Below are 16,879 nucleotides of genomic sequence, written 5' to 3' on the forward strand. Positions count from 1 at the left end.
ATATTAGTTATTCCCCTGATCAGGTCTTGATGTTTATCCTTCTCTGAGTTTTCTTAATTATTTCTGTCTTGTATTAATTCTCACAAAACTCTCTAGATGTGGGCTTTATGATTCAGAACCTCAGCTGCTCATTCAATTAATGGGCTTGATTAATGTGCTTAAACTTCCCAGACACACTTGTGACATATTATGAGCGGGAAACAGGGATTCTGAGTATGCTCCATCTCATTTATGATACTCCTGAGCCCAGAGTCCATTTTAAGCTCTTTATCAGATAGCCTTTTTTTTTTTTTTTTTTTTTTTTTTTTAATTCTTGTACTCATTAAGCATTGATGTGGAAGGAGTATTATCTTCAGAAGAGTGCCTTAGTTTCCTTTGTCTATCCCTGGTAACCTGGCTTAGTCCCTTTGCAAAAAGTAATTGATTGCAGTTTCAGCACATTAATTAGGATCTGTGAAACTGGCCTGAAAATAGCAAATGTGGATGTGCAGCTGTTTTACTTTATATATTGGTATTGCATATTTCTGTAGAGAAAATACCAAACAGTGAGTTTTTCTAAAGAAAATATAAAGGCACTTGCCAGCATTTTTAGTGAGATTATTATCTAATAATAAGCAGTACAGAAGAGTGACATTAGTTGTACAGCAGCGTTACAGAAGGGACAATGTGAAAAGTTTGGCTTTCGTACTTAAATCAGATAGATCTCACTAAATGTGAAACAGTCATTTGGTGGTGGTGGTGTTCAGTGGATCCGTACCAACCGATAGCACAGTGCTTCCCAAATGCTTTTCCTTCCCTTCTTGGCTTAGGAGTTACCATAACATCATCATCGTAACTCTGGAAGTTAAACTTGCCATTTAATGATTGGCTCACAGGTTGCTTGTTTCCATTTGCTTCTGAAGTAGCTGTTTCTTAGCCAAGTTGTCTACAAATTTTAAAAGTATTATAAGATCCACTGAGGCAAAATATTTTTTATTTAAATGTTCTCCTTATGGTAGCAGAATGCCAGATACTGTCCATCAAACAGCAACATACCACATTAGAACTCAAGAAATAAACTATATTATTCCATGTGATGTTGCCTGGGTTTTAAAGAAAAAAATTTCAGTCACATGTGAGAACTAGATTTAAGAAAAAAAGGTTTGCTAGGCATTTTCTGTAATTCCTTGTGCCTAACTTATTTTAATACCAGAGAAGATCTGAGGTACATTTGCAGAGTAAAATCAACCTATGTTTCAACATATTCCCTGCTGAAGACTACATGAGTTATCTGAGTGACTTCACTACAGCAGGATCTAATCACTGACTTTGCCAGAATCCCTTCAGGTCTGAGTCCCAATATATTATGTAACAAGAGAATGGTCCTGACATGAAAATGAAGTCCGCTTCAGTAACCCAACTACATGTCATGAGCCACAGCTTTAACAGATTAAAGCTGTAGTACACGGAATCTGTTGGAAACTATCACATCTCTCTTGCTTCAAAGCAGAATGCAAACCTTTACACATTTTGATATATTTTCATATACACACACACACACACACACACACATATGTGCATGCATATATTTGTGCTTGTATACACACAGAGATATACATACATGTATTTTTATATATATGTATGTATGTAAAAAACATGCCTCATCAAGAATGGAGTTCCGTCTTTCCAGGATGAAGGTCAAACATGTTGCTATGTTGGATTGTTTCAAAAATAAGAGCTTGATTTTGTGCCAAAGGATCCCTGAAAGCAAGAGGGTGGATGAGTACAAAGCCCACCTGCTGTACAGTACTAGTTTTGGCAATATTTTCATAAAATGATATAAAGCTACTATGAACATATTTTGCTGAAATAACTACTGAGAAGTTCTAAAAATTAATGCTTCTATTGCATTTCTGCTCATAAGCCATAAGGAGATCTTTGTCTTTAAACATTACAGTGCTCAAGGAAAGAGAAAAGGATTCTATTTTATGGTTCTGAGTCAGTTGTTTTCTTTCTAACATATGGCTCCATCTTTTCCAGTTTTTTTAAGCAAATTGTAAACATAAACTCTGATGCACGTGGAGTTTAATTCATGCAGAGTTTCATTTGCCTAGTATAAAAGATTGACAAAGGTTATGTAACATGATGAAATTATTTTTGCAGCTTGAGTAGTAACCGTTGTGGAACGCAGAACTGTTTCCCTGGGGTACATTTTTCACTGTTTGTAACTAATTAAAAAACTGAAAATACAATGTGCATGACTCACATTATTAGCATTCTTTTTGGATTGATGTATAATTCCTTGTGCTTCTTCAGGAACTTTTATTCATTTCAGGAACTTTTATTCATTTCCTAATTAATCTTTCCTTTTTTCTTTTTTTAGGTTTCTGACAGATGTGACTCCATCTTTGTTAATGGCAAGGAAATGAAAAGCAAAGTGGATACTATTGTTAACTTCACTTACCAGCATTTTACCACCCAATTAGAAGTGACGGTCTGGGTTCCACGGCTTCCCCTGCAGATTGAGATCTCTGATACAGAACTTAGCCAGATCAAAGGCTGGAGGATACCAGTCACCTCCAATAAGAGGTATGCTTACCACACTGGCACAGTCCACATGTATGTCTAGGGTCTCAGATTTTAGAACTGAGCAAATTTTTAGAGTGTTTCTTGGAATCTAAAGCTCTCCTGTTTCAAATTAGTTTAACAGTCTGCCTTAGCCTTCATCATAACACACCCAACAATGGTATTGGTCAGATACAGATTTATATCCTTTTAAGTCAGTGGCGTTGCTTGGAGCATTAAACCAATTCCACACGATCTCAGGAAATCAGATCTCACATTCTGATGTGCAAATCCGAGGAAAAGAACATAGACCTCTTCCACCATATATGCAACACAGTGTGTGATACGCAACACTGCTGCTGCTTCGTTTCTGTTTACACTGCTGAATAAAGGAAGGCCAGTGAGGGATCTCAGGCATTGTGCATACATACCACTTAAATGTTATGCAGCTCCATGACAGCTTACACTCCACAAGACTATGGCTGGACACAGTTCAGGAGACATCGTGCACCAGAGATCAAACGGGCACTGCATGGGACACAGAGGACATACAGATTTCAGTGCATGGAGTATGGACACAGCCATTCATCCTGAATTTAGCAGTCAAGACATTGCTTTAGATAAGAAAACAAGGGAATCTTAGAGAAGAATATCCTGATATCTAAGGTTGTTGAGTTTTAAGAACAGTTCAGAGTTTCTGATTTTGAGTTTGATTTCCTATAGTTGCTTTGGGGCTAAGTACTTGAGATCCCAAAACAGCTTCTCCATCACTAAAACTGGGTAACTGTTGCCTGTTTCACCATGGTGTTTGGAGAATTCTGTTCAGCCTATTCCTGCATATAGTGAGCATAACTTACACCAAGTCCTTAAAAAACAGTTTTTTTTCATAAAACCAGAAATTTTTATGCCTAGAAAACACGTACTTGACCTTCCAAATATCAGCATTTGCCAGTCATTAAAAGGACAACATTCAGAGCATGTGCAATGTTTACTGCAAAACCAGTCTATATTGAAGCTTAGCTGAAAATACATGCTTTTAGAGCTTGTGTTTAGAGCTTTTTTCTCTGTTTGACATTAGTCTAACTTAAGAAGCTGCATTGTGTCCTATTATACAAGACTCTGAAGGGGATATGGCCTTTTCAATTAGATCACCTCTTAATCTTTTCTTCTTCAAAAACAGGAGGCCAGTTCCTTCAACCTGTCTGAATATAGATGAGGTTCTCACTTCTGTAGATTGTTCCAGTTGACCCTGGTTATCCCTTCTCCATTACAGCAATGCAGTATACAGCTCCCTTCATTGACTCACCTACCATCTCCTTATTTTTCTTTTAGTATACCTTGGTATTCCTAAATTCAAAAGCAGTAGCAAAAACATACTTTGCACGATACTGTTTCTGTCATTTTGTCTCATGAATCTGAATGACGTACTGTTTCTTTTTAACCAACAGAATTAATTCAGAGCTCAATAATGCGGTCTTAGAAGTCGTATTCTAGCTCTGCCCTTTTGTCACTGTATAGTACAGTATTGGACCTTAGCAGGTTAGGTGCACCACAGTTACAAATGGCTCTTAAGGGTGGGACAACAAAATTTCCCTGACCATCAGCAGTCTCGGGAAGAAGCAGATAAAACTGCTTGAGAACATGTAAAATCATCCAGACAAAAGAGGTGCAGGACTTTTGATGGTTCTTCAGTCTCTGTACAGATGCACTTTATAACAGACCTTAGTGAAGCATTACTTAGCAGAACTGATATAAGCAAAACCCCCTTATTATCCTGTAAAAGTCTATGTTCTGATGAATAAGTTCTACCAGGACCACTGTGGATAGATCCTTCCCTACTGGAAACACCCATTCTAGAACTTTCCCTACTGAAAACACCTATAATTTTGACAATTTGTTAGTTTAAGATTTTCCAGGAACACTAGTGCATTGGTTTATTTCAGGGTAAAGTGAGAAATACTGCTGCAGAGCAAGGCATGACACCAGCTTAAATTTATAGTACAATGAAAAAAAATTCTGGCAGCAGCAACCACAGTGCAACATACCAGCTACTGAAGAACCTGAAGAAGCCCAAACAGGCAGCAGTGGAATAGAATTATCTAATGCTTAGGAGGGCATAAAACTAAGGATTAAGGGATGCAGTCTACAAGATGTTGCGATAATGGGCTCAAAGGAAAAGGACCGGCGTGTATCTTGGCTATGTGGATGGTTTTTCTGGCTGTGACAGAACAACAGATGATGAGGATCTGGCCCAAGAGAAACTTCTGTGTTTGCTTCTGTGATAAAAGCAAAGTTTTGGGGAAGGAGGACATATGCTAGATGATGAACAAACTGAACATGTGCCAGCTGCTTAAGGTTTCACTTAATTTACCTTCTTCTGCCTGTAACGGGCAGAAGGTTGCTTATGCTTGTTACAGGAGTAAACTTTGGCAGCAAAGGCTCAGTGACTTACACATTCAACTGTGGTTAATGGTTGTGGACATTTTGACTTTAAATGCATTGCACACAGAGCTGGAAATTTACCCCTGGTATCTAGTTCTGATTTATTTGGCCAGCTGAAATAAAGATAATGGTATTAGAGTCTGGTCTGTTTGCCAGGCAGCAAACAATGTGAGTTTGCTGCTGCTCAGATTGCATATGAACCACTGGCACATCTTCAGCAAGTATTTTCTGTGAAGGGTGGAAGAGAAAGTATGGACATAGTATCATTCTCCAGAACCGCAGCTGATAGGTTTATGACATTGTGTGTCAGCACTCCATGCACATGTGACTTGGAAGGTTTTGAGCAGAAATAAATTCTCTTGTGTTTGCAGAAAATTCATTTGGTTTTTTAAACTTTTGGGCATTTTCTAAATTAACAGATAATCTAGGGGTAGCATTAGTTTTGCTCTGATATTTACTTTGTACATTAGATTTTAAATATATTTATTTGGCTGCATTTTATCTGAGACTTAATGTCTTTTTTATTTTGTATTCTTTTTTAATTTTTAATTTCCTTGTAAAGTTTCTTCTATACCTCCATCTCCTTCATAGTTAAGTATTTCCCCATGTATCTAAGCACGAGGGGAGTTTATATAATGGATGTTTCAACAGTCACCTGAAGCATGAAGATTGTGCCATGACCATTGTCACACAGGACATTTGGGCTATAGTCAGGAGCTGAATGCTGATTTCCCGAATCCTAATTAAGTGATTTAATCAGAAGGCCACACTTGCTTATTCTGAACAATGGTTCTCCCTGTAATTCTTTATGTTGCCCAGGATGTTTAATACTGTGTTAATGCTGAACAGTGAGAAGGTTGTCTTGTGTGAACTCCAAGAAGAGGTCTGAAATAAAGAGAGTGTGCTTTAATCTTTTTAGACAAAATCCAACCACTTCCTAACAGCTACAGTAGCTAAAGCATTATATTGTTATATAATCAGTATTTGCATTAGGTTTTTGAGACTTATCCTCAAAGGAAACTAAAAGTGTGCTAGGTTTTTTTGTGTTTTGAGAAGAAGAGGCCATGATGCTGGTTGATCTAACAGAATCTATTGACTCCTCCTTTTCATGTTTGTAATTGTCAAATGCATGTGATTATTGAGGTATTTGCTTACCTAACTTCTTGAACAGTTTCCTCAAAGGAAAGAAGGGTCTTTACAAAAATTATAAACACACTGAATGCCCAGCTCCATTTGAACTGAGCATCAGTTTTTACCCAGTCTGAACCAGTGTAAGAGCAAAACTTGCTAGAACAGAAAGAAAAATGACCAGGCTGCTTTTTTGCAAGAAACTGTTAAGAAAAACAGTCTCCCCTAGGTAAGAGCATAAATATGGCTCACTTGATGAATCTGTAAATATATGGCAAACATTTATTCTTATTCAGAGGAGAACTTATCTATGGCACGTGCTACTATAGATATGAACAACCACCTTTTTCAGAGGAAAGTCAGGTCCATGGATCAACTCCTGAGAAGTGTATGGTATTAGGGTCCTGGAGCTGTCATGAGCTAATGAAAGTCTAGTCTTTGAATGTGCTGCAGAAAAGCCCACAGTCTCAGCAAATGAATGGCATATATTTAAATTAAAGTTAAATATTAGACAGAAGGAGAAGTCTAGGCAAACTCTGACAGTTTAACAAGAACATTTATTTTGATTCTTTATGCATCTGGGAAATAATTATCTCTCTGAAGTTCTTGCACGGCCTCTATGCACAGGTATTTGCATGGGATGACTGGCTTCAACTTGCATTAATAGGAATTAAATGGCTAAAGGCTCACAGACTTAGCTGGAAATTTAATTTGAATAAATGTTTGCCAACTGGGACAGAACATTGTTTCATAATGCTGACATCGCACAGTGTCTGCAGCATGTGTTTCAGTGCCAGGCACATAGTTTACTGGACTTTAACTAGCACCTGGCCTTAAGAACAATAGATAGTAAAGCCATTACTAAGTCACACTGACTGCAAACTTCAAAGTAGCATTAGCCTTCAAAATCTGCTAAAGCCAAAGCATAGTCAAAGTATGTTTAAGCCAAAAATGGTACTGCTTGTGCGTGGCAGTCTGCTGGGCCAGGGTTTACTAGGTGGTCGACTGTGGGCCTGTTTACTAGAGACAAAAGCAGGAAAATTAGCCTGGGTTAAAGGAAGGGAAAAATAAAAAGTGCTTTAGTTAAATGTCTGTGTGAATGCTGTCACTCAGAAATAAAGCCATCTTTTAATGTGAATTAAGTGAAAGTGGATTCAAAACATTTCATTTGTGAGTAACAGCATCCACATACAGCTCGAACTGTTAACTTCTTCACTTCCTTAGTTAATTGAGTATAATATCCCATGGAGATAAGCTCATTGTCTAGGGGCGGAGATTAACAAGTAGACTTTTTTCTTCCCCTATGAACTGTAAGGTACCAAATTGCATTTCTTTTTCGAACTATGAATGGAGATATATGCAAACTTTCTGTAGCTTCCACCAAATCAATTTGGCTTTAATTTTGTATCTGAAATAGTTTGATTTTTTTTTCAATTAGGGATGCTGCAAATGTCTTTTAAATACATGTCTCTCTTTAATGGGTATTTCAAATTCAAAACCTGCAAAACTTATTTCTTCAGGGAAGATTTAAACAGAAAATTACCATCTGGCCAATAACCTGATGCACAGTTTGAGTGTGGTGCAAATTAAAAGAGACACTGTTAAACTGCTCATGGACAGTGCCTGTAATAGAAAGTTGACAGATCACAGACTAGATCAGTGCTAGCAGACACCCTTGTAACAGGGCTGCTGTTTTAACTCAGCTCTCTGGCGAAGGCTCTGTGGGAAATGTAAATTGAGTGTAATTCTGGCAACCTTGATTCACTAATGAAAAGCAAAAAAATCTTCTAAGCAAGTTTAAGAAGTAGCAAGAAATCGGATAAGGAGCTATCCAGAGCTAACCTCGGAGATGACCAAGGGAAAAAAGCACTATCTGCAGCAACGGCTTATATTCATGAGGACATGTCTGAAAAAGAAAATGAGCTCACTGCTTAAGGAAGGATTTTAAACCTACTAAAAACACTGTAACAAGAAGTTTAATACTGTAAAGGGAACTATGTAATTCACTGGATTTCAAACATTTTGTTGAGTCCAGGGAGACAAAGCACTGAAATGCTCTGTCTTCTTAACTGAAAAAGGCATTTGTAGCTTTGAAATGGAAATGGATATTATTTGTTTAAAAAAATTGAGTTGGTACCCGGTAAATCAAGGCTTGCATTGAAAATGCAAACACATCTCTTTTTTCTTTGTGTTGACATAAGAAGGCGCCTTGTCCACTCCATGGCTAAAGGGCCCAGATGCCCTTCTGATGTTCTGGTTTTGCATGCATTAGGAATGATGAGCTCTGAAACAGAAATGTACAGATGCCAACAACTATAAATATTTTTGTAGCTAAATACAGTCCTTATCTTTCTCTGCTAGCAATACCACAAGGAAAGACTCAAACTTCATCTTATTTTGGTTGGTAGTACTTGTTGCCCACATAGTCCAAATCATGGTAGTAAGGACAGCAGGGCCCCCTCTGTACTTTCAGGCAACACTCCATCTCTGGCCACTCCGCACAGCTCACATTTCTGCGCTGTGTGGGGCAGGGGCCAAAATATTCTCTCTAGTCATGTTGTTTTGAATGCACTGTTTCTTAAACAGTCCCTAGTCTAAAGTTTAAGACAGGGAGAGTAAAAACAAGTAAGTACAGATGCAAACATGAATAAAAGTAACACATTCAATCAAACTGAGTAAAACATCTGGTGGTGTGAAAGTAAAGAAGAAAACACAGATGCATGAAACAAAATAATTAAATGTGAATACTGAACATGTGAACATTTTTCTTAAGCCAGAGAACACTGGTTCTGTGTCTCTTTTCCCCAAAATCCCACAGCTACTTTTCGGCTAAATAGCTCCTGCACATCCTTTTTCCAGTTCGGCTCATGTACTAATGTTACTGTCTGTGTTACCAAAAGTAGGTCCAAGCCCCAAATCTCAGAGCTAAATCTGGTTTTCCCAAAGCCTGGGATTATTCAGAGCTGGGTTACTGGTATAGGCTAGCTGAAGAATGTCAGAACATACTAACAAAGCACTAGTGGAAATGGCAATATTAAGGAGTTGTTCATGAACTCTTTTACAGGATTATAAAGCCAAAAGAGATCTAAACAGGCAAGAGCCAGGTATTCTATGCTAATATCCCTCTTGTAGTGCTTTCCTTATGGCTGTTTTACTGACTAGCTCTGCTTCAGCTGACAGTTCAGATGTAAACTTGTGTTGGGAAGAAGAAAGAGAAAAACGGAAATTTCCCTCAACTATCCAGCTACTCTAATTCTGTAAGAACAACTTCTTTGTGTAATATAAGTTCTATTTTAGGATCCTGTTTTTTTCTTAACAACTCAGAGATTATTCAATGATGTTTATTCAGTAACTAATAATGCACACTGTTGCTCTAAATGCACAAACAAAACCAAAATGGCAGTACCAATACCATTTACTTAAGACTGAATATGTGTGTGTGTGTATATATATATAGATAGCTAGACAGATATATTCTGCTATCAAATCATACATTGAAAATATATATCCAGTGTATTAGATTCTTTAACATCAGGCCTTTCTAACATTTTGGAGAGCACAAGGATTTTTACAGATATATTTTCAGCTTATAGTTTGCCAACTTTGTCATAAAACAATTTAAAACAACAGCAGTTCTGTTTTGTAATAGTTTTTCCTAACTGGTATTTCGAAAGAGAAGATAAAGGAACACAGTAAACACAAAACTACTTCCCAAAACATTGTGAAAAATAAAAGAGGCTTACCCTGTATTTCATACCCTTGCTATAAAAATGGCTTGAGGCTCAATATGAGTAAAGGAGGAAGGCGAAATATTTCTAAGCAATGAATTCCACAGCATGGGGGCGTAATGACTAAAAGCATGACCATGTAGTGCTTAACATCTGACTTGCAAGAGATAACAGAATCTATGTATTTGTCCCAAGGTATTTAAAAAAAAGAACTGTTGAGAAATTGGGTTTTAAACTAGGGGAAAAGCTGTGAGGTGTGACCACTGCTGTTACTGTACCAATCACTGTGATGCTCTATGGAAGGCTTGCAGAATGCCGTTACTTTGTCTTAAGTGCTCTATTTTGTAAGGGGGACAGATAGTTAGAAACTATGAAGTGTCATTAATGGCGCAGCTGTTTGTACGGGTGAGTCTAACCACTCTGAGTAATTGATGTCTTGAATGGTAATTTAAGTGCCTAATTGGATTTTTTTGCAAGCCCTATGTGGTCATTACATGACTTCTTTAAATACATCCTGGTACTTGCACGAGCTGTATGAGAGCTAAGGTTCAATCATTGTTTATTTCTCAAATGCAAATATTTCTCTTATTTCTCTATCTGCGAGACAGAGCCAGGTAAGGCAGGGCAGCACTACCCAAGCAGGGAATCCTGAATATATGATAATAGTTTGGAGGAGATAAGCAAAGGATACAAATGTTCAGGGAAACCTTCAGGGAATGCAGAAGGCGAAGGGATGGCTGGAGGAAAGGATTGGTCATTTTTAAGGAGGTAGCAACTGTGCAGCTAAAAATTCTTCTTCTCCCAGCACAGCCGAGCTATTACAGAGATTGCTGTCACATCTGCCCTCTCATAAAAATTTCATCCTACTTTCCTTAGCCTTTTGTAGGATTTGCTTGCTGAATGAAGAGAAGAACAAGCAGGGCACCCACTGAAACTTCAGCAAAGACACACGTATTTGCAAGTGGCTGGGAGGTCCCACTCAAAGAATCCACTAACATGAGTGAAAGTAGTTTTAAACTGTACGGTGCAAAAAAAAAACCCCTGTGCAAACATGGCACTCAAGACTGACACCCCCCCCAAAAAAAATCTGGTTGTCCATTACTCACATTAGCAGATGATGATAAAACTAATCTAATATAAAAATACCATGCAAATGGAGATTTGCAATGTTGTAGGGAGATCATGGCAATATAGATAACAAACATGGATTTGTTTACAGGCCTACCCGTGACAGTGAGGATGAAGATGATGACGAAAAAAAGGGAAGAGGTTGCACTCTTCAGTATCAGCATGCCATGGTGCGAGTCCTCACACAATTTGTAGCTGAATCCTCTGATTTTGGAGGCCACTTGACCTATATGCTAGGTTCTGAGTGGCAATTTGACATCACTGACCTGGTGACTGATTTCATGAAGGTAGAAGAACCCAAGATTGCTAAGCTTCAAGATGGCCGAGTTCTGGTTGGTCGTGAGCACGGCATCACCACAGTCCAGGTACAGCCTTGAATATTTCTACAGATTCAGCAGAGAAAGTTCTGCATACACACAAAAATGATAGTTACTTACCTTATAAAAATCCAATTATTTTCGTAAAAATAATTGCTGAAAGTTTGGAGGAAGTTTGAAGAGCTCTACATTTTTGCTGTTTGTCATTTTCATTTAATACACTTAGGTAAAACTGCCAAAGGGATTTATACATGTAAATGTGACTAGCAACACAGTGGGATTTTCTGAACAATGAAACAGATATTGCATGATCCAAAGAACTAGCTTCTTTTAATTTAAGTGGGAATTTAAAAACCTAATCTGTTCGAAAATTTTACTAAGGATCTACATGCATCTTTGCTTGCCTTAATATCTTTGAAAAATTAGCCCCTTTATGTTCACTACCTATCTTCATGCGTATTTTATAACGAAGATAAAGGTACGAGAGGGTTGCGGCTGCCCGATAAAGTGTAGACATCTTTAATGTGTTAACTGCTCCTAAGTTTCCTTTCTAGTTAACACACAGAAACAGGCACTTTTGGGCTCAACTCCTTTAATACTAAAGCAAGCATCTCAGAGAGGTCACGGGACTTAGGCCCTAAAAATTTATCTCAACTATAAAGGAAGCAGAAGGCACCTAGCTCAGATGCAGTTACCTATTCTATAGAGTGCTGACGTAGGGTTAGACGAATCAGACCCCTGATATTTTGGGCTTGATACATGTCTCTGGCATCAGTAAGAAAGATGACCATCTCCTTCAAAGGGTAGTGGAAACAAGGTCTTAGGGCAGAATGACAGGACTATTCTGGCATGGAAAGATGCAGACAGGCATCCAGTGGGATCATTCTGTAAATCTCACTTTCATTTCATTCAGGTCCTCTGTGACACTAAACGGGTCAGGCCAAGTTCCTATCAGCCAGGCTTTGTACACTTCTTATTTCTTCCCTTACTGAACTTCAGCATTAATCAGTGCCTTCCACTATGTCTCCTGCTGTACTGCACTTATAGGAGGTTTTACAGAACATACAAAAATGACATTTTTTGGAAAAATAAATCCATTTAATTTAACCTATATTCCATAGCTGCAATTTTTAAGTGATGGGATGTTTTATTAAACTGTTTTTTGTATAGACAGTAATTTAACAGCAAACGAGTTTCATGTTTTGGGAGAAACAGTACTGTAACTTATAAACATATTGGACAAACTTAAGATTAATCAGAACTGTTACACTGATTAGAGTCTTATCTTGCTTTACAGTACAGAGTCAGCTGCTGTTTCACACAAGACATTTGTCTTCTCTTTCAAGGTTCTGTCACCTCTTTCTGATTCCATCTTGGCGGAGAAGACAGTGATAGTCTTAGATGACCGTGTAACAATTACAGATCTAGGAGTCCAACTAGTTTCAGGCTTGTCCCTCTCCTTGCAAATTAGCAAAGGAAATAAGAGAGCTATTGTTTCTACCACCTCTGCTTATGATATCCTTCATACTCCAAAACAGGTATGATCCAAAATAGTATTCAGAATTTGTTTATTTTGTTTTTGTCAGAAGCCAGGAAAAATCTATCTAGTGAAAAATGTAGACAGCATGTTTAATGTATGACTGCATGAAAAGCTGTAACTTCATACAGCAAAGACTATTCATCTTCATGACCAACTGCTACAGGTGCAAACACTCATACAAAATGACCATTAAACTCTCCACAGCTGATGTACAGAACTGCATATCACAGGGAAAGTGATGTGCATGTCTGTGCATGCAAACTACTGTAGAACGCACACATATGCCTCTTAAGACACTTCTTCTATAGAAAAATATGGTATAGCTACTTAGGTAGAGGTAGAAATCCTATGCTTTAATAGTCTTAGAGAGTCAGTTCAACCAGAAGAACCCTTTAGATGCAGCTGTAGAATTTTTTGTGATGTGCATGGCTGAAATCTTTTGATGGTTTTGTGCTTACGGTGGTTTTGAACCATATCATCTAAGGAATTAGCTTCAGATGAGACTGCAGAATTAAGCATATACATTTTTTTCATTGCATTTATTATAGTATTGCAACCCTGCCACTAGAGAATCTGCAACTACCTTTTTAAATACTCAAAATTTTCCATAAGAAAAGAAAAATTAGGTCGGTCAAATCATCATTAAAATATGGCAGGTTTTTGAGTGTTTTTATAGTTTCCAGGACAACCTACAATCATTTTTTATGATTCACATTATATTATATATTTGAAAGCATGACAGAAAATTTAAAATATTGCAGTCAAGTATTTTCTTGACCTAGTTTGTGTCAATGATCTGAACAGCATCACCCTTCTGATCCATAATAGCTCTGAATATTGATTATGTATACGATTAAAACTGCAGAATTACAGAGATCCCCTCTTATAGGGCCTCTACAGAATTAATAAATCAGGACTTTGGAAATATAATATATTTATTTAAATCATGTGCACTATTTATATCATTAGTACTGGAACAGGTTGCCCAGAGAGGTTGTGGAGTCTCCTTCTCTGGAGAGACTCAAAACCTGCCTGGATGCAACCCTGTCTAACATGCTCTAGGTGACCCTGCTTGGGCAGAGAGGTTGCACTAGATGATCTCCAGAGGTCCCTTCCAACCTTACTGATTCTGTGATTCTATGTGATCCTATCATTCAAAAAATAGGATTCTTAGTTCAGCCTGAAAAAAAGAACTTTCAAAATGTTTTTATCAGTGCCTTTTACTGAATGTAGATGAGTCTTTTTAATAATTCTTGAAGAGGAGGTGTATGCCTAAGTGATCTCTTAGAGAGTACAAACCTGCAAGTAGTAAATAAGTAGAAGTTTTGATTTCTTTTTTGAAAAGCAAAATAAACCGTGGTTACACTGTGTATTTATTTTGCCAATATCAAACAAACTAAATGACTGAGAGCCTGCTGTGTGGTCTCTTACCTTTCATACATTTTTTTCTCACTCTGTCTTCCCCCAGGAAGCCATAGTCAGTGCTTGGGTTTTGTTCAGCGATGGATCAGTGACACCTTTAGATATTTATGACTCGAAGGATTTCTCAATCACCATCACTTCACTGGACGAAATGGTAGTGTCTGTGCACCAAAATCTTCAGTCAAAATGGCCCAGTGTAGTGGCAGAAGGGGATGGGCAAGGACCTCTCATTAAAATTGAAATGGTCATCAGTGAGCCATGTCAAAAGACGAAGAGAAAGAGCATTCTGGCTGTTGGAAAAGGAAGTGTCAAAGTGAAGTTCGGTCAAAAAGATTCTGACCACAAAGGAAGCACCAATGATATTGATGATGTGGCTAGCGACTTTAAAAGCCACACAAGCAATTCTATAGAGAAGCCTGCAGAACAAGAGAGGACAGTTCAAGAATGGTCTAAAACTGGAGCCCTTGGTAGTCAGGAGGACAATGCAAACAGAAGCACAACTTCCAAGTCTCCCATTGATCACGAGTCACTGGAGGATGACCAACTCCAAAATAACCCAACTGCCTTTACAGGTTTCCCTACACAAGTAGAAATACCAGAGCAAAACAATCCAAGTGATCTTACATTGACTTCAAGAGGATTAACAGATTTGGAGATTGGTATGTATGCCCTGCTCTGTGTCTTCTGCTTAGCAATCTTGGTCTTTTTGATTAACTGTGTGGCTTTTGCTTGGAAGTACAGGCATAAAAGGTTTGCTGTGAGTGAGCAAGGCAACATCCCCCATTCCCATGATTGGGTCTGGCTCGGAAATGAGGTTGAACTGCTGGAAAACCCAGTTGACATTTCACTCCCATCAGAGGAGTGCACTACCATGATTGACAGAGGAATGCAGTTTGAAGAAAGCAACTTTCTTCTTAATGGAAGCTCGCAGAAGACTCTTCATAATCATATCCTCAGATCGTCTGAGTACGTTTGTGAAAAAGAAGTTAAAAGTGAACCTATAAATTCTTCTGGGCCAAAGCAGAAGCGTGTGAAGTTCACATCATATACAACAATACTGCCAGAGGATGGAGGTCCCTATACCAACTCAATTCTATTTGACAGTGACGATAATATTAAATGGGTATGCCAAGATATGAATCTTGGTGATTCCAAGGAACTTAGGGACTATATGGAAAGACTGCAAGACAATATCTAAAACTACTTTCTTATGTTTGTAATCACCTTTATGCCTTCTGTTTATGGATGGTGGAACAGTCAGTCCAGTCAGCAATAGGAACGAGAGTCCAACCTTCAAGTTACTGAGATAATAACCTGGTATCACTGAGCAAGTACAAGAGGCTGGCTGAGTTAAACCTGTTTCACCATAAACCAGGATGTGCCCCTAAAACAGCTACCTGTAGGTGTTGGAGGTGTCACGTGATGGCTGTTTTTGTATACTGCCTGGTACTAGCAAAACGCTAATACAACTACGCTCAGACTCAGAGGAGACTTCATTTGTTTATCTCTCATGATAAATGGTAAATAAGAAAAGAGAGGGATCTTCGCATCGATTTTTCTAGTCGTCGTCCTTTGTAAAGCACAGTGGACATTTCTTGCTTACAGCCTGAAACAAGGCTTACATTAAAAGGGATGTGAATTAATCTAATTTTATTGCTTATGCGCAATACAGCCAAGTAGTCTTACTATTTTTTTACACATATAAAAGCCCCCATGTGGTTCTTCATATTGTTTATGAATTTTATTTGACTTAGGGAACATTAGCTATTCTTTGAATATTTTTTTTTTGGTTGTACCAAAGTGTAGTACAGTAATATTTATAATGATTCAAGTTTTCTATTCATGCACATCAGCCCATAGAGATACCTCCTTCATCACTTAATCTTTCTCTTCCATGTGGGTCTTCAATATTTGAATCATAGAAAGGTGTTAAAACTCTTATTGGAAAAGGGTTGTCTCTTCTTACAGGGAACTGTAAATACAATAATAAACCCTGAAAAAAAAAAATCAAGGAGTAGCCTTGGGTTTACTTTTGTCACTGATGACCTGAAAAGGTAACCTGCAACAAAACAGCATGTATTTCAAAGAAAAAGGCTTTTGTTGTAACAGCAACTTGGTTGGTGACACGTATTAGTATCACAATGAGAAATTCATATGTATTGAAACGCACAGAATAGGAAGGAAATTTCCTGGCAAACAAGTGAAGACTCTGTGTTACTCAGTACTGATAAAATAATACATTGATGGAGTTTACCAGTACACTGAAGTCCATATACAAGGGCTAGTACCCCAGATCTTGTTGAAAACATCCCTGACTATAAGGCCACTGAAAAGAAAATCTTCGTATCATATTTCATTTAAAAAGTATGAAAAGACAACACATACCGGACACCTTAAAAAGTGACTATTCCTGAATTAAACAAGGAAAACATTATGCTAGAGAGTAAAAGCTGCCATTTCATGTACACGTATTTTCATATTGAAGGATAACTGAAGTAAGTTGAACAGTCCAGTTAGGAAAAAAAAATGTATTTACAAAAACGCTTAACAAAAACAATAAAGCACATTTCTTGTCATGGATTCTGCTACATAAACTCAAGATCCAACCTACAACTGCCTTACATATCCTA

The 16,879-nt window shown here is 37.8% G+C and overlaps 1 protein-coding gene across 1 annotated transcript in view; it reads left to right on the forward strand.

Moving 5' to 3' along the window:
* TMEM132B (transmembrane protein 132B) overlaps positions 1-15,447 on the forward strand; it is a 252,000-nt gene extending 236,553 nt beyond the window's left edge. Inside the window, exons 6-9 of the mRNA XM_062590194.1 lie at positions 2,363-2,568; positions 11,062-11,335; positions 12,634-12,825; positions 14,296-15,447. Coding sequence (XP_062446178.1) covers positions 2,363-2,568; positions 11,062-11,335; positions 12,634-12,825; positions 14,296-15,447 — 1,824 coding nt within the window. The remainder of the gene's footprint in view (positions 1-2,362; positions 2,569-11,061; positions 11,336-12,633; positions 12,826-14,295) is intronic.
* Positions 15,448-16,879: the final 1,432 nt, after the last annotated feature.

The sequence above is a fragment of the Rhea pennata genome, chromosome 17 (assembly GCF_028389875.1).
Source record: "Rhea pennata isolate bPtePen1 chromosome 17, bPtePen1.pri, whole genome shotgun sequence".
Lineage (NCBI taxonomy): Eukaryota > Metazoa > Chordata > Aves > Rheiformes > Rheidae > Rhea > Rhea pennata.